The 22,502-nt window shown below is 36.1% G+C and overlaps 2 protein-coding genes across 10 annotated transcripts; both read left to right on the top strand.

Annotated features, from left to right (window-relative positions):
- The first annotated feature begins 192 nt into the window (after window positions 1-192).
- LOC110664920 (uncharacterized) lies at window positions 193-15,072 on the top strand. 7 transcript variants are annotated; one of them, XR_002496769.2, is made up of 6 exons: window positions 193-571; window positions 3,313-3,410; window positions 7,461-12,029; window positions 12,863-12,961; window positions 14,372-14,459; window positions 14,543-15,072. XR_002496769.2 is itself a non-coding variant. In XM_021824812.2 (5 exons), exons 3-4 carry the CDS (start codon window positions 7,473-7,475, stop codon window positions 12,000-12,002), a joined length of 4,419 nt encoding a protein of 1,472 aa, XP_021680504.2. In that variant the 5' UTR covers window positions 193-571; window positions 3,313-3,410; window positions 7,461-7,472; the 3' UTR covers window positions 12,003-12,029; window positions 12,863-13,355. The 7 variants fall into 7 exon arrangements, 4 of the variants coding, with proteins under 4 accessions (XP_021680504.2, XP_021680505.2, XP_021680503.2 ...); XR_002496770.2 differs by having other exon boundaries at window positions 12,873-12,961; window positions 14,372-15,072; XR_002496768.2 differs by having other exon boundaries at window positions 14,372-15,072.
- Window positions 15,073-15,415: 343 nt separating this feature from the next.
- LOC110664919 (pentatricopeptide repeat-containing protein At2g16880) lies at window positions 15,416-20,114 on the top strand. 3 transcript variants are annotated; one of them, XM_021824808.2, is made up of 5 exons: window positions 15,416-17,978; window positions 18,118-18,215; window positions 18,948-19,090; window positions 19,591-19,646; window positions 20,049-20,114. In XM_021824808.2, exon 1 carries the CDS (start codon window positions 15,518-15,520, stop codon window positions 17,867-17,869), a length of 2,352 nt encoding a protein of 783 aa, XP_021680500.2. In that variant the 5' UTR covers window positions 15,416-15,517; the 3' UTR covers window positions 17,870-17,978; window positions 18,118-18,215; window positions 18,948-19,090; window positions 19,591-19,646; window positions 20,049-20,114. The 3 variants fall into 3 exon arrangements, with proteins under 3 accessions (XP_021680500.2, XP_021680499.2, XP_021680498.2); XM_021824807.2 differs by lacking the exon at window positions 20,049-20,114 and having other exon boundaries at window positions 19,591-19,774; XM_021824806.2 differs by lacking the exons at window positions 19,591-19,646; window positions 20,049-20,114 and having other exon boundaries at window positions 18,948-19,241.
- Window positions 20,115-22,502: the final 2,388 nt, after the last annotated feature.

Genomic DNA, 22,502 nt, shown 5'->3' with positions numbered 1-22,502 from the left:
AAATATATTTTTTAAATATAAAATTTAATCAATAGAGTAAAAAACTATACAATTTACATATTAATAAAATAAAATTTTAGATATTATATTATAATTTATTATTAATTTTTTTAAATTTAATTTTACCTATAATAAATTTTAAAAGTTTAAATATTTAACACAAAATGATAAATGTAATCATAGTTTAGTATTTTTGAAATGCCCTTCAATTTATTTTTCTCTTCAGTCTTTATGAGCTTCAGCTTCAGCTAATACAGAGCGAGTTTTTATGGGTGATAAACACTGAGGGTTTTGGAGAGAAACCAAGAAATCCAACCATTTTCGACAGAATTGCTTCAATCTACCACCAGGAAGACTATTAATCATCCTCCCTCTACCATCAGTTTGTCTTCATTGGGTTGTTCCTTACTAGAAAAGGGAAGATTCGAAAGGACAAAGCTTCCCACCTCCATTACCAGTGATTCGTGCAAAACCCAGGCTTTCCGTCAGCGTTGGTTGCTGAATAAGCCTTTACTTTAGTTGATTTCGCTGGGAATTTGAAGGACAGTTCTGCTTGATGATCTGCATGAAGGTTAGCAGTAAAGTTTTTTGTGGTTTTTATATGATAATTATTATTTGTTTTTATTCTACAATGGAGGATTTCAGTGTTCCTTTGGCTACTTTGCATTTCATATGTCCCCCTTTTTATTTGTTAAATGACAAATTTTATTTTGTAACTAAAACCCTAAAATGGAAGGAGCACAGAGGCAAATACAACTATTTATCTCCTTTTTAGGCTTCATTTTGATTGTATTGTTTTATTGATTGCATAGGAAATGGTACAGTTTTGAATAGTATCATTGTGTTTTCTTTTTCAAATATCCAAAAATTAAGGAATAATTGATCAAATAAATAAGGAGAAGAGATGAATAAGCTTGACTTACTTTTCTTTATCCTTGAGGATTTGAAATAGTTTATTAATATCCACCACCGAATAAGAAAAGCACCAAGTATTTTGGAAACATTTCAGTTGTCCTTCCAGTTCAGTTCTCGCCAGCAAGCATGAGAAACTGTGACAGCATGAAGGATAATTTTGTGTTGCTAATTGGTGCAGTAGTTAGATTAGATACAAAATTAGTGATTTATGATTAGGATTCCATTTGGTCATCATTGTTGAAACCCAAGCAATATAATTTTTCATAATCTGCTGATTGCTTTCATAAAAATTAGTGTTAAAATAGGGTGAAGGGTATTTTGGTGGTTGTCATCATTGACATATAAGTTATCAAATCAGTCTTCCTTAAATAGCCATTGGATGTTTCATGCCTTTATCATCTGCTTGCTGTGATATATGCAGCATGAAAATGGAAAAGCGGACTCAGGAAAACGCGGAAACAGACACAGTGAAACGCGTAAATATAAAAAATATAAGTGTATATATATATTAAAATCATGAAAAATATTCAACAATAAATATAGTTCAAATCAACATTAAAATTCAACCATATCGAAAAGAAAAAAAAAACATGTTTTCAAGTTTCATACTCATAAAAAAACATAAAATACAACGCATTCAAATGTGAAAAAGGAAAAGATAATGAAATTTCTGACATACTCATTGAAGCATATGACAATAGAAATGAATATATAACTATAGAATTATTACAAATATTAAATATATAACTATAGATAAAACAAATTGAATTAAACAAATTATTACAAAAAAAATTAAATATATAACTATAGATAATAACAATCAGTTTTATCAAAGGTGCGCCTGAGGTGCACGGGATGGAGCCTCGGGCAATGAAGGCACTCGGTCCCACTGAGGTGCACCCAGCCGTGGCAAGGCCCAGGTGATGCCAGGCAACGTAGGAATTTTTTTTTTTTTTTTTTTTTGGTCTTAAACCCAGCCTCCATCCATAAAAGGAAAGGAAAGGAAAGGAAGGAAAAGAAAAGAAGAAGAAGAAAAAGAAGAAGAAGAAGAAGCATCTAACCTTTGATCTCCAGCTTCAGTTATGTTTTAAACCCTACTGATTTTTTTTTTCTCACTTCTTCTCTTCTACTCAACTCTAGTTATCTTTTCTTTCTGTTTCATCCGGTTGCTCTTTTTTATTTTTTCTTCCCCTTCCTACTATGTTTTTCGTCCATCTTTTCCTCTGCTCTTCTACTCATATTCTGTTTTTCTTTTCCCTAAATTTCTTAATTTCTTTACTATTTACTGTGAAAGTATGATGACATGTTGTTACTCTAAATTTCTTTTATTGGCTTTATGGGTTAAATTTCTTATTAGCTTTTAGTTTTATGTTTGATTAAATTGGGTTGTATCTTGTACGTTGCTATCATAAATTATTAGTTTATGTTACTATAATTGGGATTATGTTATTGTTACTATAAATTGGGTTTATTTTATTATAAATTATTAGTTCTTTTTTAAAATAAATAAATTATTAGTTTGTGTTATTATAATTGGATTATGTTATTAATATTACAAATTGGGTTGTATTTTGCTATGAGGTAAATTAAGTTTATGTTATTAAAAATTATTTACGTGAACATATATTATGTGCATATTTACAATTTTTTAATTTTTAATATATATATTTTTTTTATTTTTGCACCTTGCCTGGCTTAGGCGCACACCTGCTCCTTGCGCCTAGGCTCTAGGACACATTGGCGCCTTGGTGCGCCTTGAGTTCTTTAATAACTATGAAAACAATAGAACTGAAGATTATGTGTTGCTTTTTCCAAAAATTAAAAAAAAAAGATTACATATTGTTTTCCTAAATCACAACCAATGGTAGCATGCATGCTAAATCACAGTAAAATAACAGCCAAATTTGATTCAACCAAACAAAACCCACAAAAGCCAACTATTGATTAAGAATTCAACCCTCAAAACCAATATATCAAAACCAATCAGAGGCAGAGCATGGGAAAGGAAAGCTAAGTATGTCGCTGCTGATGCTACTAGGTGAGTCCTCCTCCTCCTCCTCCTCTGGTGCAGCTCGATTTCCAGGCCAGGCGAGACTCTGTTGTGTTTTTAACCTAATTACTTTTGAAAATTGCAGAAATAGCCCCAAAACGTTTCCCAGCCGTGTCTGGCCATTACGTTTTTGACATGGGGAAACGCCATCCTTTGCCATTTCCGTGTATCACAGTCTGTGATCTTTGAAAAACATGTGCTAAAACTTGTGTATCTTCATAGATTTTTGCTGAACTAAATTATCTATGTTTCATACTCTATTTTTTGGTTGTACAGCAATAGTCTTTTACAGCATAACATTCTTTTTATTTATAACTTATAACTTGATTGCTGTTTGTATTTTGCAGAAGATAAAAATATTAAAATCTATTGAAATCTGATACTCTTGCCTGCCATTTCAAAACCTGTTTACACTTGCTGAAGATTTGTTGAATCACGTCTCCAGGTACACAATTGTTGCTTCTTTTTTACTCTAAAATTAATGTTATTCAATAGCTGTGGTTTAAATTTCATTGTTTTGTCTTAATTTTCATCATTGAGGTAGTGTTAGGAAAGCATTATGAGTACATTTTCCCTTCTTTAATTGTCTACTGCCCGCCTGATGATTAAGTTAACTGAATGTTGATTTATTCACTTTTTTTTTTTTTTAAATAAAAGTTAGGAAACTCTTTAGAAATTTCAGTCATCCATATTTTTTATTCAAATTGTTTACTTTCTATTATTATGCCATATTTTGAATGCATTTCTGTTTGTCTGATTATTTAGCAATAGTATATTAATATTTTAATTTGTAGATGGATAGGGAACATAGTGGAGAAAATTACTTAGACGATAACATTGATGATGCATGTGATGAAATGTCAATCCAAACTTATGCCCATACACCCTTTTTATTTTCCTTTCTCTAAACACCACCGCCCCTACACACACACCCCCCCCCCCCCCGCCCCCCCAACTACTCAACTCAACTCAACTCAACTAAGCCTTTATCCCAAAAATTTGGGGTCGGCTATATGGATTCGCTTTTTCTACTCTGAACGATTTTGGGTTAAATCCTCAGAAATATGTAATGCTTCTAAGTCATGTTGTACTACTCTCCTCCAACTTAATTTAGGTCTACCCATTTTTTTCTTTCTATCCTCTAACCTAATGCGCTCTACTTGTCTAATTGGAGCTTCCGTATGTCTACGCTTCACATGACCAAACCACCTCAATCTCCCTTCTCTCAACTTATCTTCAATTGGCACCACTCCTACCTTTTCTCTGATACTCTCATTACGGACTTTATCTAGTCTAGTATAGCCACTCATCCACCTTAACATTCTCATCTCTGCAACTCTTATCTTAGATGCATACGACTCTTTCAGTGCTCAACACTCACTACCATATAACATAGCCGGTCGTATGGCTGTACGGTAAAATTTTCCTTTTAATTTATTGGGAATCTTACGATCACATAAAACTCCCGTGACACGTCTCCACTTCAACCATCCAGCTTTAATCCTATGACTAACATCCTCCTCACATCCACCATCTACTTGAAGGACTGAGCCTAGATATTTAAAGTGATTACTTTGGGACAGTACCACCCCATTCAAACTAACTCCTTCCATATCACCAGTTTGGCCTTCACTGAACTTGCAATGCATGTATTCTGTCTTCGTTCTACTTAACTTAAAACCCTTTGACTCTAGAGTACTTCTCCAAAGTTCTAGCTTCCTATTGACTCCTTCTCGTGTCTCATCTATCAGAACAATATCATCCGCAAGCATCATGCACCAAGAAATACTCTCTTGTATATGTTTCGTCAGTTCATCTAAAACTAATGTAAACAGGTAAGGGCTTATGGCTGATCCTTGGTGTAATCCAATTGAGATCGGAAAATCACTTGTGTCCCCTCCCACTGTGTGCACAATAGTAGTTGCTCCTTCATACATATCTTTCAATACTTGTATGTACCTAATAGATACCCTCTTTTGTTCTAACACATTCCATAAGATCTCTCTTGGAACACTATCATAAGCCTTCTCCAAATCAATAAAAACCATGTGTAGATCTTTCTTCACATCTCTATATTTCTCCATCAAGCTTCTAATGAGAAAGATCGCTTCCATAGTTGAACGACCGGGCATGAAACCAAATTGATTGAGAGAGATAGAAGTATCATGACGTAGTCGATGCTCCACAACTCTCTCCCACAACTTCATAGTATGGCTCATGAGTTTAATTCCCCTATAGTTTGAGCAACTCTGTATGTCTCCCTTATTTTTAAAAATAGGTACTAAAATACTCTTCCTCCATTCATCAGGCATTTTCTTTGAGTTTAGAATCTTATTAAATAATTTAGTTAACCATGCCACTCCCATATCTCCCAAATACTTTCACACTTCAATTGGTATTTCATCGGGTCCACAGGCTTTACCCACTTTCATTCTCTTAAGTGCTTCCTTTACTTCTAAAGATCGAATCCTTCTAGTATAATTTACATTCTTTTCTATTGTTCTATAATCTATATTCACGCTATTACCATTTTGACTATTATTAAAGAGATCATTAAAATAATTTCCCCATCTTTCTTTAATGTCTTCATCTTTCACCAACACTTTTCCTTCCTTATCCTTAATGCACCTAACTTGATTGAAATCTTGACATTTCCTTTCTCTACTCCTTGCTAATCTATAAATATCTTTCTCCCCTTCTTTAGTTCCAAGTTTCTCATATAACTTTTCAAAGGCCTGTGCTCTTGCTTGACTAACTGCCTTTTTTGCCTCTTTCTTTGCTATCTTGTACTGTTCATATGCCTCATTATTATCACATTTAGGTAATTTCTTATACCATTCCCTTTTTCTCTTCACTGCCTTTTGTACTTCCTCATTCCACCACCATCTCTCTTTTGAGGGTGGTCCATGTCCTTTAGACTCTCCAAGTACTTTTCTAGCTACTTCTCTAATCTTTGATGCCATCTGTATCCACATATCATTGGCCTCCACATCTAGCTTCCATACTTCGGACTCGAGAAGCTCATTTTTGAACTTCACTTGCTTTACTCCTTTGAACTCCCACCACTTTGTTCGAGCTACACTATTTCTTCTAACCTTACTTGAATTGTTCTTAAACTTGACATCCAAGACCACCAACCTATGTTGACTTGTTAAAGCTTCTCCTGGAATGACCTTGCAATCCTTGCATAGAGCTCTATTTGTCTTCCTGGTTAAGAGAAAGTCGATTTGGCTTCTATGTTGTCCACTTTTGAAAGTCACTAAATGTGACTCTCTTTTTATAAAGTAGGTATTTGCCAGTATTAGGTCGTATGCCATAGCAAAATCCAGGATGCTTTTTCCCTCCTCATTTCGCCTGCTAAAACCAAAACCTCCATGAACATTCTCATAACCTTGCCTATCACTTCCTACGTGTCCATTCAAATCTCCACCAATGAAAACATTCTCTTCATTCGGTATGCTTTGCATTAAATCATCCATATCTTCCCAAAACCTTTGTTTACTCTCACTGTCTAGTCCTATTTGTGGGGCATAAACACTAACTATATTTATTGTTTCTCCTTCTAGTACTAGCTTTACTAGTATAATTCTATCTCCTGCTCTTTTCACAGCTACTACTGCATCTTTCAATGTTCTGTCTATGATTATACCCACTCCGTTCTTATTTCTCTCCTTTCCGGTAAACCACAGTTTGTACCCTGAATTACCCACTTCCTTACTTTTCTCTCCTACCCATTTAGTCTCCTGAATGCAAGCAATATTCACCCTTCTCCTTTCCAAGGTATCCACAAGCTCCATTAATTTTCCTGTAAGTGATCCAACATTCCAAGTACCAACCCTGATCCTCCTCCTATCCTGCTCCTTTCTAATTGGTCTCCTTCTATGATATCTTCTATTGTTTTCTATATCTATCTTGTGTTCTATTCCACTATTTGTTCTACTATCTGTCCTATGGACTAACTTCTTTACCCACACCCGTCCATGATGTGGGAACCCTTGCTCACTTAACACCACACCCGGGCGCCGGCATGGCGCGTCGCTTTCGGTGAACGCCCTACACCCTTGCATATTTCTCACTACACCCGGGCTTCGATGTAGCGCGTCGTTAGTAGAGGACGCCCCAACGTTTATATCATTTGAATCCATATCATAGGGTGTGACGAAATTTTTACGCTGGTTGTCACCTACTGCAACCCTCCTCCTTTACCCGGGCTTGGGACCGGCTAAGCGCAAACTACTTAGGCGGAGTTACCCTCCCAAAAAAAAAAAAAAAAACTCCTTGGTTTTCATTTTCATCCATCTCTCTTTTTCTTTAAATTAGTGATATAAAGTTTTCTTCTTGTCTATCCTTTTGAACATTCAATGCTTGATGTACATAGATTTTATTTTTCACTGTTTTTGTTTTTAGGGTTTATCACACTCTTCTTGATGTTTCTCTTTTCTTGGTTTTGTGGTTATAAAGATATCATCTTTTTTGGACTTTGAAATTGACCCAGATATTATTTTCCATGGGCAAACATGAAGATAAGGATGTTTCTAGTTGTACTGTTTTGGAATCGTCTAAAGAGACTATAAGTGATCGCAAAGCCAGTGGAGATAGTGAGGAAACCCAAGTTTTTGAGCCAGATGCTTGTGACGTTCAGGTTCAAGGTCAGTGTGTGACTAAGGGATCCTCAACTGAAGGGGTGGTGACAGAGGATGGTGGGTCTTGTATTGGGGTGAATATAATGGTTGGGGTTAGGGGTTCTGATATTAACGTTGATGGTGTTTTCATACGTGATTTTGGTGGTGGTGGTGGGCAAAATTTGAGTGAGGAAGCAACTAAAAGTCGTGGTGGGTCAAGAGAGTTGGGCTCAGAGGGAGATGTCAAAACTTTAGGTGGTGGTGGTGGTGGTGATTTTGGTTCCAAGGCCATTATGGATCCATGTGTTGAGGCATCAAATTTGGGAACTGAGAGTGAGGTAGGAAAGTCTTCTGGGGTTGCTGAATCTAAAGAAGGAGAATTGGTGGAGGATGTGGCAAGAGTTAGGGAGGTAAACTTGGGATTGGTGACTGAGGTTGGAAATTCTTCTGGGGTTGCTGAATCCAAGGAAGAAGGAGAATTGGTGGAGAATATACCAAGAGTTAGGGACGTAAACTTGGGAGTGGAGACCGATGTTGGAAAATCTTCTGGGATTGCAGAATCAAAAGAAGAAGGAGAATTTTTGGAGGGTGGTACAAGAGTTATGGAGGTAAATTTGGGAACTGACAGTGAGATTGGAAAGTGTTCTGGCGCTGCAGAATCTAAAGAAGAAGGTGTATTGGTGGAGGGAGTTAGAGAGGTCATTGATGTTGATGGGTCTTATGTTGCTGATGATAATACTTTGCAGGAAGCTGGGGCTGGGAATGCTCAGAATGTGGGAATCAAGAGTGCAGTTGAAGTTTCTTCTCTTGTTGAAGGATCCACTGGTGGGGAAACCCAAGTTGTAGTTGAGAAAGTGGCAGTAGTTACAGGGAAGGAACGTTTGGAGGGAGGATTGGACAAGGAGTGTATTGAGAAAGTTGGGATGGATGTCGTTAAGGATGTGAATTCTCAGGAAGTTGGGGTTTCAGATAATGAAGTAGGTAATCAAGGAGTTGAAAATGTTGGAGGTTCCCCAGCAGTTTTTGGTTCTTCTGTAGTTGATACCCAAGCTATTGCAGTCGAGAAATCTGAAGTGGTTGAGGAGGCTATGGATCAGGCTAACGAAACAAATGAGAACGAGGGGGCTTCGCTTCAGGATTCAGAAACACAAAAGGTCTGTGTTTTGCATGATGAGGTGTCGAATCCTGGAACTAAAACTGCAGGAGCACCTTCTTCAATCATCAAGGAAGGTTCAAATGTAGAGAACCAAGGTATTGAGGAGGAAGCTGTGGTGATGGTTGATGATGGAAATTTAAATCCCAAAATTGAAACAGTTTTTGATGGGGCACATGGTAGTGATTCTGTGGAGGGGGTTGTATCCAGTTCTGAGAAAGATTCAGTTGCAATAGAAAAAGATGCCATTACCAATGCAACCTCCAAATGCTTTGATGGACAAATTGATGAGGAAGTTGCATCAATGGACAATGAGGAGATTACATATCCTAACATTGAAGGTATGGACACTGACGCTTTTAATGAAAATTTTTGTTTTTCAGTGGAAGAACTGCAGGCTACAGTTGAGACTGCCAATGGAAGCACTGAAAATCACTATGATGCATTTGCAGATTTGCAATCTTCACAACAGCCAACTCAAGTAGTTGTTGGAGGTGAAGTTGGAGCATCTGAGAACATGGTGCTTCTGAATTCTGAAGATGAAAAAAAATTAGTAATTGAAGAGTGGTCAGACCAGAGTATGCCTCATGATTCTGCTCATGTTGGTTCAACCGTAGATGCAGAGATGGGAGATGATGAAAAAGTTGCTGGTGCTGAACAAGCTAGTATGCTGAAAGAACAAGGCAAGGTTGAGACCGCAAATAAGAACGTTGAAACTCACTGCACCAAAGATTTAGACTTCATAACATGTCGTCAGTCAGCACCTGCAGTTGGTGATGAAATTGCAGAAATGGCTGACAAGGTTCGTTCAGACGCAAATTTTGGGGGTCCTGTTGATATGCATTTGGATGGGATGTTATCATCATCGGGAAACGAACAGCATATAAAGACTGAGACAGACTCTATGGAAATAGATACTCACACTACTTCAACTGACAAGGATAAGGTTAATTCAACTGTCAATGTTTCGGATCCTACTGAAAAAGACCATGAGTTGAAGGTGAAAGAATGCATAGACAAGAATGCAGCTTGTGATCCTGATCAGGATGATCCAAACATGGGGCAACTGATGGATGTTCAAGAACAGGTTGCTTGTGTTGAACAGCTTGGAAGAGAAGAGATGAAGGTAGTAGAACAGAACTCAGAGGCTGAAACAGTTTGTGCAAGCAGAGAACAAGATACCTTATTAATTGATGGAGAGCAAACTGCTATAGCAGACTATGATTTGACTTTGAATCCCAGTACCGGACTTGAGGGGCCACCTGAAGGGGATCGGAATCTGACGGTTGAAGAAGACTTGGATGAGAGTGCAGATAGTGATGTTTCTGAGATTGAATCAAGTGCAGCAACAGAAACAGTGGTTGAAGAGCATGATGCTTTTCTCGAAGGTGAGTTCACTGTATCTGATTTGGTCTGGGGCAAAGTGAGGAGCCATCCATGGTGGCCTGGGCAGATATTTGACCCTTCAGCTGCCTCTGAGAAAGCAGTGAAGTATCATAAAAAGGACTGTTTTTTGGTAGCATATTTTGGGGATCGGACATTTGCGTGGAACGAGGCATCTCTGCTAAGGCCTTTCAGGTCTCATTTCTCCCAGGTTGAGAAGCAGAGCAATTCTGAAGCATTCCAGAATGCTGTTGATTGTGCTTTAGAAGAATTTTCAAGACGTGTAGAGTTTGGGCTGGCATGCTCATGCATACCAAAGGATACTTACAATAAACTTAAATTTCAGATAGTAGAAAACACTGGAATCCGACAAGAAGCAAGTGTAAGAGATGGTGTGGACAAATCCGTGGTTGCTGATTTATTTGAACCTGGTAAATTAGTGGGGTATATGAAAGCATTAGCACAATTTCCAGCTGGTGGAGCTGATCGACTTGAACTTGTCATTGCCAGTTCCCAATTGCTGGCCTTCTATCGCTTAAAGGGTTATTCTCAGTTGCCTGAATTCCAGTTTTGTGGAGGGTTGCTGGAGAATGTAGGCACTTTAGAATTTACAGATGAAGTGATTGAGCATACACATCCTTTTTATAAGGATGATGGACAAATTTTATCCGGTCAGGAGTTGTTGCATGCTCAAAGAAGTTCTTACCACAAGCGCAAACATAATTTGAAGGATACTGTATATCCTAGGAAGAAAGAAAAAAGCTTGTCTGAATTAATGGGTGATTCATGGGATTGTCTAGATGATGAAATTGGTCCTGATGGGAAAGCTAACAATAAATTAGTTTCACCATCTTCTGGGAAGAAGTGGAAGGTGTTTGATTCCTTTCCTGATGACTTGGCCATGGCAGAAGGGAGGAAAACTATCTCTCTTGCAAAAGTCTCTACTACTGCACCTTCATTTCCTAAGCCTTCGTTCAAGATTGGTGAATGTATCCGTAGAGTTGCTAGCCAGATGACTGGGTCTACCTCCATATTGAAGTCTAATAACATGAAGCAAGATGGAAGCAGTGATGGACTTGTTGGTGATGGATCTGATGTTTTGTTCCAACATTCTGAGGATGCTGAGACAAGGAGAACAATTGTTCCCACAGAATACTCATCATTGGATGAATTACTATCACAACTTCACTTGGCAGCACAAGATCCCTTTAAAGGATATAGTTTCTTGACCATCATTATTAATTTTTTCTCTGATTTTAGGAACTCAGTGATCATGGAGCAGCGTGAGAAAGTAGGTGGTAAAAGGAGACAAGCATTTCATTCCATTGGTGGTTCTCCTGAGACATTTGAATTTGAGGATATGAATGACACTTATTGGACCGACCGGGTTATTCAAAATGGTTCTGAAGAGCAACCATCACGGAAAAGTAGAAAACGGGATAATCAACTTGTGTCTATGGACCAGGATAAGGCCCTTAATAAGTCGAACTCTAGAAAACGGTATTCTGATGGCAATTATGGTCTATTAGCAGAGAACCCAGCGGGTTATGTAGATGAGAATGCACCTGCAGAACTTGTTATGCATTTTCCTGTGGTGGATTGTGTTCCTTCAGAAATAAGCCTGAATAAGATGTTTAGGCGGTTTGGGCCTTTGAAGGAGTCAGAGACAGAAGTAGACAAGGATACCAATCGTGCCAGAGTTGTTTTCAAGAAGTGTTCTGATGCAGAAGCTGCATATGGTAGTGCTCCAAAGTTCAATATTTTTGGTTCAATACTTGTAAATTACCAGCTCAACTATACTATATCTGTACCATTTAAAAGTCAACCAATGATCACACTCCAAGGTGAGGAAGATGCAACACTTTTTTTGCAGTATTGAAGAAGCGGATCTGACATAAAAATTTTGGTGAGTTACTTCACTTGGAAGAAAATTTCAAACTCACTGTCACTGGTTTTCTTGATTTGTTTGTTTGTTATATAGATGGCATGCTTGTAGCTCACTGGATCACTGAGCAATAGCATAAACATTATCCCAGTACATGAGGTCTCCCACATTCTGGGCTGAGGGCCAAATGCTGGGCAAAAGTGTGACTTAGTTAAGTTTTCATGGCTTTTGAAGTTTATAGTTGAATATGTGAAAGAGTGGAGGGAAATCTGGAGAAGGTAGTGATAGATTAGAAAAAAATGGAATGGGATGTATTCTGGCTATTTGGAATAGCAAGTCTCTTGACCAGTTATGTAGGACGCAATGTGTGTATATGGGGTTTTCTTTTGTCAACATTTACACTTAGTAATGTTTGAAAAACTTGTCATTTGCCCAAGGCCACAAACTCCTCATCTGGAAGTTATAATGCAGAATTGTCACTGAAACTTGTGTATTTCATTAAATTGATCTAATCCAGCTGTCTGTTTGAGCTGTTTCTAATTGGGGTTCAAGGTCAATACCAAGCTACAGCCCTATGAAGTGGTCTCAGATAGGAGAATTTGGAGAAGTTCGCTGCCTTCTAGCATTTTTTGTAAATTGGCTGCCCTCAAAACTTGATATACCCCCTCTGTCGGTGCACAATCAGATATTGAAAATTATCATCAGATACCGAAAATTATCTTTATTATTGGGCTTGTAAATTTTGGCACATGAACTATGAAACTATTATCTTTTTGTGGGTGACATAATCCAATTTATTTTACTTCATTATCTATTTGGTATATTATTTATTTTCTAATTCAATTTCTTGATAGGAGAGAGCAGATGTTGAAAAACTGAGGCAGATGCAGTGCAGCTCCTATTCTACTGCTGATGCTCTTACACATGCATATGTTAATGGGATGCTGAAAAAGGTAACAAGATTGCTAATTCTTCTGGTTGTCTGCTGCATCTTTGCTCGGATAATTTTTGGAGTGTTTTGGGCCCAGATGTAGAGGGTTGAGGCTATTCTAAAATCTCAGTAGGTTCGCTTAGTACATTGTATATCAGTTTAAGCTGACCCTTGTAGAGTTGTAGTTGCTACAGTTGACAAATATGAGCTTCAGTTACAGAATCTCAGTTGCTTGTTTATTATTATTGACGGTTCATCCCTCTGCATGACATGTATGAATTTCTCTGTAAACCACAGCGGAGGTAGAATACTTTTGTCCATATGCTGAAAGTCACGCATTATTGAAGCATACTCATTCAAGCATTGGCTTTTGCTTCAAGGTTTTTAATGTGATATGCTTGTTTCTTTTACCATTAGATGAGCCATTACTAGTTTATCCAGTGGTAATTATTTACAAAGTAGGATTTACTTTGTTAAACAACCGCCGCCATGCACAGCCCCCGCCTCTGCCCTTTCTTCTTCTTTTTTTTTTTTTTCTTTGGTGCTTGTATCCCTATCGCTTCTATTGCTTTGCTTTTCTGATATTCTCTGTTGTATCAGTATCACCCCAGTTATTTAGAAGCTCTATTTCCGATATTCTATGATAATGCTTGTCTGAGCATTACCTCGTGCTACTAAAACAAATGGAGAACCTCAAATGGTGGGAGCTCCTGTTTAATGCTGCATTTATCTGGTTGCGTGCTCAGGTTCCATCAAAATTTTTTTTTTTTTCCCCTCTTTATTACATCATCATCATCATTATTATGTGTTGCCAGGAAAGTGTTGAAGATGGGTGGAATTTCAGAACTTTTTGTTTAGCATTCTTGAGATTCTTACTCTGAAATGGCACTGATTCATTGTATGTTACTGTCTGATTATGACGTGAATTTTCTGTGAAAAAATGTACCCTTGAATGGGGTGCTTCTCTGGATATCTTCGCTTGAAGTTGGCGCTTATTGGTCCTTGTAAATTAGAATGAAAGGGAAATTATAAAGAAGAATTATATTGTTTGCTCATTTTCACTTCAGGATTTCACTTAAAGGTTTAAGATTCACTTTGTGATCAAGTGGTACTTAACGCAGTTTGATTATGTTGATGTGGCTCAATATAAAATGATTTTTAAGTCAAATTAAAAATAAAGAGGAAAAAAAATATATAAGAAGATTTGTTGCTGCATATGCAAGAAAACCCCAAAACTTGGTTGGATGCACAGCAGCGTAAAATGAATGAAGTTGTGTGCTTGCATATATTTAGACATATTGTTGATCTAGTATTGCACTCTCAAGGAGTTGCCTTGCATGACCCATGGCCTTCAAGCTTCAAGCTGTTCCAATCAAATCAAGTAAAATATGTTGGTTTAGACTTCAGACAACCAAACGTGGCTCTCTTGCAGGTAATGCTATTTTGAGGTTGAAAGCTGCTGCTGCTACTCGTATATGCTATTTTGAGGTTGAAAGCTGCTGCTGCTACTCGTATGCCATGTAGATCGTCGTTGTTCTTGATGTATGTATCTTTGGGCAATAGGAAACCTCCTCATTATGATTGACATAGGATAAATCTGCAGGCCTCATGCAAAGAAGCATCGTAGGGCTCGTATTCCATAACATAGCTGTGGGGAAGCTTCAAGTGCCCGAAGCTTTGGTGGTCAAAATACATGAATGGCATCACTCATCATCTTCATTTCATGGTGTGTCCTCTGATAATCAATAAAAGCCTGTTTTGATCTACTAATACGTATATGATTGTTGTTTGAGTATACTATTAAGAACAACTGAATTCTACAAAAAGACTCTTATTCTATGAAGGCCGGGTATGATGTTGCGAGGGAGTTGTTGTCTCCAAGTAAAGGATATGGTGCTCTAGGAGGCTGGCTTAATTTTTGGTGGAGCGCCTGTAGAGATGTTGAGATTGATTGATGGAGAGAGGTGTAAGCATTGATGGGCACTGTGGAGTTTATATTGGTGTATTGAAAGACAGTATTCATTGGTGTTGGAGTGCTCTTTTGCTGCGAATTGTTGGGATGCTGCAATACCATTGCATTAATATTTGGATTATGTCTGTTTTATGGTTTATAAAAGACTTATTTCTTTGATATTTATGGTTTTTTCTTTTAACAATAACTTCTTCAAAAATTGATCTTTCTGTGAGTGCGATTAACCTTATAATTGTACAAAACACTTGTTAATTTTGTGATGATATTTTTCTTTTTGTTTGTATGCAATTTTCTAATTTCAACAAAAAAAGAATATATTAGAAAATTTTAAATTATATAATAAGAATAAATTTTATTCAATTTAGTATTATAAAAGATATTTAAAAAATAATAATAAATAAGCTATATATAATTATAAAATAATATAAATGACATAACTTTGTTTTAATTTAAATTATATCGAATTTATTTTTAAAAAAAATTATAATTAAAATTCATTCTAATTGAAATTTACATTTTTTTTTTCTGTCGTTTGACCGCTTCTTCAAAATCTCCATCTTCCCAAAACCCTAATTCCTGAGAGACAGAGAGAAGGGGACGACAACAATGGAAGGAAGACCAGAAAATATCCCAAATCCACAATCCCTAACAGAATCGCAGGTACTAGAAAACCTAACAAACATCCTAACTTCAGAGAAAGTCCCACTCCAAAATCTCAGTCCTTACATTCCCCACCTTTCCTCAAGCCCTAATCTCATCGTCTCTCTTCTCTCTTCCAAAGCCCTATCTCACAGACCCACCACTCTTCTCTCCTTCTTCAAATGGGCTCAAACCCACCTTCCTCCCTCCATTTCCCAATCACCACTTCCTCTCCTTTCTCTCCTCCCTCCTCTACTTTCCCACCACAAATTCTCCGACGCCAAGTCCCTTCTCACCTCCTTCATCGCCGCTGACAAGACCAACGTGCTCCACCGTCACATCCTTCATCCTCCTGCTGGGGTTGAGCATACTCGCACCTTGAGGGCCCTTCTCGATACTTCCATTGGTGCCTACGTAGGCTCTGGTAGGCCCCACCATGCTGCCCAGATTTTTAGCAAGATGAAGAGGTTGCGTCTCAAGCCTAATCTGCTTACTTCTAATACTCTTCTCAATGCTTTGGTCAGGTACCCTTCTTCCCATTCTGTTTATTTGTCTAAAGCCATTTTTAGCGACGTGATTAAGCTCGGTGCTCAGGTTAATACCAATACTTTTAACATTTTGATTTATGGGTGTTGCTTGGAGAACAAATTAGGGGAGGCAATTGGGCTTATTGGTAAAATGGCAGAGTTTGGTTGTTCGCCAGATAATGTCACTTACAATACGATTTTGGATGTTTTGTGTAAGAAAGGCAAGTTGAATGAGGCTAGGGATTTGTTGTTGGATATGAAAAATAACGGGTTGTTTCCGAATAGAAATACTTATAATATTTTAATTTCTGGGTATTGCAAGTTGGGGTGGTTGAAGGAGGCGGCACAAGTAATTGAATTAATGACGCAGAATAATGTGTTTCCAGATGTTTGGACTTACAATATGTTGATTGGTGGGTTATGTAAAGTAGGTAGGATTGATGAGGCATTAAGACTAAGAGATGAGATGGAGAATTTAAAGTTGTTTCCTGATGTTGTTACATATAATACATTGATTAATGGATGCTTTGAGTGCAATAATAGCCCAAAGGCATTTGGATTAATTGAAGAGATGGAGCAGAAGGGAGTGAAGCTGGAAGCAGCTACATACAACATATTGGTTAAGTGGTATGCGAATGAAGGGAGTATGGATGATGCAGGGAAAATCATTAGGGCAATGGAAGAATCTGGATTTTCACCAAATAGTGTTACATATAATACTTTGATAAGTGTGCATTGTAAAGTGGGGAAGCTGGGTGAAGCAATCAGGATGATGAATGAAATGGGAAGGAAAGGTTTGAAGATGAATAGTGTGACTCTTAATACAATTCTTCATGCTCTTTGTGGGGAGAAGAAACTTGATGAGGCATATAAGTTGCTCAACACTGCTAGTAAGCGAGGCTATTTTGTTGATGAGGTCAGCTATGGCACTTTGATCATGGGATATTTTAAAGATGAAAAGCCAGATAAAGCATTAAAACTTTGGGATGAGATGAAGGAGAAAGAGATTATTCCAGGTATTATTACCTATAACTCTATGATTGGAGGGTTATGCCAATCAGAAAAAACTGATCAAGCAATAGACAAGTTGAATGAGCTTCTGGAGAGTGGCCTGGTCCCGGATGAGACAACATATAATACAATTATTCACGGATACTGCCGGGAGGGACAAGTTGAGAAAGCATTTCAGTTTCACAACAAGATGATTGATAATTCTTTTAAGCCTGATGTATTTACATGTAACATTCTTCTTCATGGGCTTTGTAGAGAAGGCATGCTCGAAAAGGCTCTTAAGCTCTTCAACACATGGATTTCAAAAGGAAAAGCTCTTGATGCAGTTACATACAACACAATAATAACAAGCCTTTGCAAAAATGGCAGATTTGAGGAAGCATTTGATCTTCTTGCTGAAATGGAGGAGAAGAAGCTAGGGCCAGATTGCTACACATATAATGCAATTATTGGTGGACTTGCTAATGCAGGTAGGATTAAAGAGGCTGAGGAGTTCGCGTCAAAAATTGTGGAAATGGGAAAATTGCAAGATCAAACATTACCATTGAAAAAAGGGCAACAAATGAGGGCCAGTGAGACTCCTGAAGAATCTGATCCTAATTCCATTACCTTTTCAGAAAAGATTAATGAGTTGTGTACTCAAGGGAAATACAAGGATGCAATGCAAACTTTTCAAGAATCGACACAGAAGGGCATTACTTTACATAAATCTACCTATATTAAGTTGATGGAGGGACTTATTAAGAGGAGAAAAAGCATATCAAAGACTACCGTATTGTAGTGAAAATTTCTTTGGCTGTCCTTGCCAGTGCCTTGGTTGAGATGGCTCATCAGTCATCATTACCTTTTAACATCTATTTATCAGGATTTGAACCTAAAAAGAAGTTGAGGTATGACTTTTTATCACCATCTGTATGATATTTTGTACAAATTGCCTTTTCTATTAAGAAATTTGAAGTTTTCTGGTTGATAATTTTATGCATATATGGATATCCAAATAAGCAATAACTATCTTCCTGTGGTTTACAGGCAACTATGCATAGGTTAAATGTGCTGATTTCAATGGAATGGGAGTTGATTTCAAACTTTCTTTACATGAGAGCAATCTTCTACAATTCAAAAACAAGGTTGATCCTTATGACACCAATCATTCCATTTTGCATTGCATTTATTTATTTTTAGTATGCCTAAGGTTAACACTTGATAAGTGCATAATGTGGGAGAAGAATAAAGCATTACTCATTGTGCATGAAGAAATATGTTACAAGATTATCAATTGTTCTCTTGTTTCTGGAACATATTTTGATTTTTTGAAGTGTAGCAAATTGTGGTCAGAGCTTGCTGTGTTGTATGGGGAGACACTAGTTAAATGTTAATGATTTCTACCACTCCTTTGTCAATTATGAAGATGTAATTGATGTCACCATCACCACAAACAAATGGAACATAAAAAGGAAAAAAATGATACTCAAATTTTATTTTATTCTCGATCTTAAAAAATATCAAAACTAACGTTAATAGCCCTTCATAATACTTATATACAGTATTAAACGAACCCCAACCCTAATAATTAAATCAAATATAAAAAATACCTTAAATAATTAAAATATTCATATGTAAATTATTTCTTAAATTTCTTTGTAAAAATATGTAGGCTTAAAGTCTTTAACAAACGGTCCACTCCAGCATCATTTAAATTTGATCGACTTTTTTTTTTTTTTTTTTAATAATAATTCAGGGGAAGTATGAAATTTGCTTTTCTTTGCTTGTTATTTCACAAGTTCTTATGTTGATGGCTACTGCCTATATAACTTTTTAGATGATTTTTGTTTGTGATTGTGACAAAATATCTATCTTAGATGGCGTTAGGAAAATCTACAAGATGTTTCCTCAAATTCCTCTGCCACAACACTTGGGGGACTTGGTGGATGATGATGATGTGCAACAAGAAGTACAACTCACTGAAGCCATTAGGGCAGCAAAAACATGTGTAGGAACTGGCGTAAGATTTTTTCATTTTTTAATCACCATATGTATTATATTTTGTACAAATTGTTATATTGGTTGGCCAACAGGCGTTCTACCATTGCTCTGTGTATTCTTTTGCAGTCTCTGAATTGATTAATTGACTGTAAGATGCATATGCAGATGCAGACCGTGTATCTATTAATGTGTGATATATGCTTATGCTACATTATATATATATATATATATATATATATATATGTAAAATTTACAATGGCAAGCAGAGCAGCAAATCAGCAAATAAGGACTGTTATTCATGATAGTGTCTAAATGTCATAGCAAGGGGTGGAAACAGAAACTAATAAAAAGTTTTGATTAATTCCTCATTGATGTTTTTTTGCACAGTTTAACCGCCTTCCTTCGCTATTTTCAACAAATTTGATTAGATTTGTTCTATTATGTGCAAAAGTAACAGTAGATGGATTTGTTCTGAAAATTGGCGATGCTTTTTAATTCTGTTGGCATTCCACTTAACAGATGGAAGAGGGGCAATGGATTTAAGAAGCTGGGGAGCAGGCATTCCACACAAGAAGGTGAGAGTTTATGTAAGGATAAATTACATGATGATGACTTTTGATGTTTGGTTAAAATTATAAGTTGGTCTGGCTATGTGAAAATGTAACAATTTGGTCCTTGAATTTTAATTTCATTAAAAATAGAATTCTTCTGTCCAAAATTAAATAAAATTCGCCATTAGTCTGAGGGTTCTCTCTCTTCACCCTTCACTTTGGCCATGCGCAAGGCATGTGGATGAGTGGCATTGAGGTGTGACGTTGGGTTATGGACTAAATTATTACATTTTCAATTAGCAAGGATCATCCCATAATTTTGACCCAACTTCTGGGGTCACCCTGTAATTCACTCTTCATATAAAATGGCTGAGACTGGACAAAAAAGTTTGCCGCTAATACTGAGTAATGTGCTTTAACTTGAAGGTGAACCAGAGACAAGAAAAAGTTTCAACAATGTTGGTTTTAAGTTGTGAGAACGTATGTGAATTGTGCCTCTGATTTAATGCTGAATATGACCCTATAGGGGGTCATTGGTGGGAGGTCATTGGTGGGATTGGATTTGTACACAAGTCGGTGGATATAAAGGCTTCATTGAGTTGGATTGAGAACAATCGTTTGGACCTTGAGAAAAAAATTGGGTTGCAATATACAAGAAGATAAGAGGTCAATTGAAGAATAGCTGCAAGCTTTTTGTTCAATTTAAGCAAAATTACTCGGAAAAGTAAAGCCTAGCGTAGATCTGCTCAAGTATTGCTTCCAAATTCATGGTCATAAAATTATGTAAGCTTGAATTTAAGATTGTTAAATTTGGATCCTGTATTGGATTGTAGATTACAACTTACAAGGTAGGCTAGGTGTCCCAGGTGTAGGGTTCTGCACACTGAACTAAAGAAGCTTAAACAAATAAAATATATGAAAATATCATGATTAAACAGCTAATGCACATTTTACGCCAAAGCCGTTAAATCCACTGGATTTAATAAATAGAATATAAAGAAGGGTATAATAATAAAGGTCCAAATCTTGTTTATGAAAATGAAATCATACCTCTGCTTCTATTCCCACATTAGCATGGCCATTGATGTCTTGTCTTCTGAGGACAACAGATTCCATCAAAAAATATGATCTTATTGAAGTGAAGCAGCCCAAATGATTGGATGCTGGTTCAGTTCAGTAGAAATTATCTTTAATGTTTTGCTTTTGATGAGCGGCTATCAAAAATTCAATTATCTTGGTATTGGCAATATAAAGTTCTTATGATGGCTGAAGAAGAGGTGATGTTATTCTATGAAATCACTGAAAGTCCACAAAACTACTTGAATTTTGGAAATTTTCCTTTGTCATTCCTTGTATATTGTTTTCTATTTCTGTTCATTTGATTAAATTGTTAAAAGAATTAATTAGATAACTTGCAGTTTAAGTTAGAATTGAGGGGAAAAGAATGAACGGTAGTCTGTAATTGTTATAGCCTGAATTATGCCAATGGAAATTTCATTCTCAAAGACTTGATTTACATATTTCTTACCCAGTTGGACCTTGTTATGCAAATTCTAATTTGCTGATAGAATAAAACTTATTTATGATGTCATCTAATCATAACACTAAAAGCATTACATGTCAAAATTAGGGTTTATTATTATTATTATTATTATTATTATTATTATTATTATTTTCATAAAGGATGACTTTGTATTGTAGTTTGTGTCCCTACTTGGAAGAGTTGTACTCACAAGTATTTGTGATTTGTACATGGTTAAGCAGAATGAACATCAGCATCTAAACTAATAAGCTAGACTTTGTCAAACACCAGGCACCAACTTTCTTGTTTGGTTGCTATAAAGTCACCACTTTAAAACCCTTCCCTAGAAAGATTATATATTTTAGTTAATTATTTCAATTTAAGAAAATAATGTCTCCAATGTGCCTACCAGTTTTACCTTCCTTTTTCTCCATGTCCCCATTTTAGAATCTATCAATTAGATGGTGACTTTATTTTCTTTTCAATTAACAATTCTTTGTAGGTACCCAATTATCAACTAGCAATTGTAGGACCAACTTTGTTCTAAACTTGTTTATTTGTTAAATTAAATTTAGGTATCCACACTTCTCTATTTGACTTCAAGCAGCATGAAGTTCCAATAATCCCTTTTTGATTCACACAGCATTTTGGTGTTATTTTTATCAACAAATCCAAATGGGATTAGATTAAGAGAATGTTTGATTTGGTTACTTACTTTTAACTTTTGATTTAAATTAAAATTTTTAATTTATAAATCAAATTAAAAATAAGTAATTAACTGCTTGGTAAACTACTTAAAAATTTGGTAAACTACTTAAAAATAAATTTTAATTGTTTAGATTAAAAAAAAAGTGTTTAAAAATAATTTAATTTATTAAAATGACTAAAAGAAATATTTAATTGAGTATTATTTAAAAATTATTAAGTTAATATAATATTTTATTTAATTAAAGAGTAATTTTAAAATAAATAGATAAGTTATAAATAAAAGTATCTTATTTATAATTTTTTATTTATTTTAAATAATTTTATTAATTTATAAGTCAAATTAAATATTAATTTATTATTTTTTTTTTTTTCGTTTTACTGACTTACGACTCAAACCAAACACCTTAGGCCAAACGCCGTTTTTAATCATACATTCATACCATAGTTACCACTTTCCAATTCCAATTACTATTAAAAGTATGAAAACCTTTAGCATGAAATTAGAGGAAATGGTTTAAAAATAGTATGACAATCCCCACAAGTTGGGTCTTGAGTCTTGACCCTTGTGTGTAGGGGTAGGAGAAGTGGCATCCAGCTTTGTACTTGATTGATTGACATGCTCCACACCACAATCCGAAAACGCACACAGT

Source organism: Hevea brasiliensis, chromosome 14 (genome assembly GCF_030052815.1).
Source record: "Hevea brasiliensis isolate MT/VB/25A 57/8 chromosome 14, ASM3005281v1, whole genome shotgun sequence".
Classification (NCBI taxonomy): Eukaryota; Viridiplantae; Streptophyta; class Magnoliopsida; order Malpighiales; family Euphorbiaceae; genus Hevea; species Hevea brasiliensis.
Note: the sequence above shows the minus strand (reverse complement) of the source record. Positions and strands in the feature narration are given on the sequence as shown.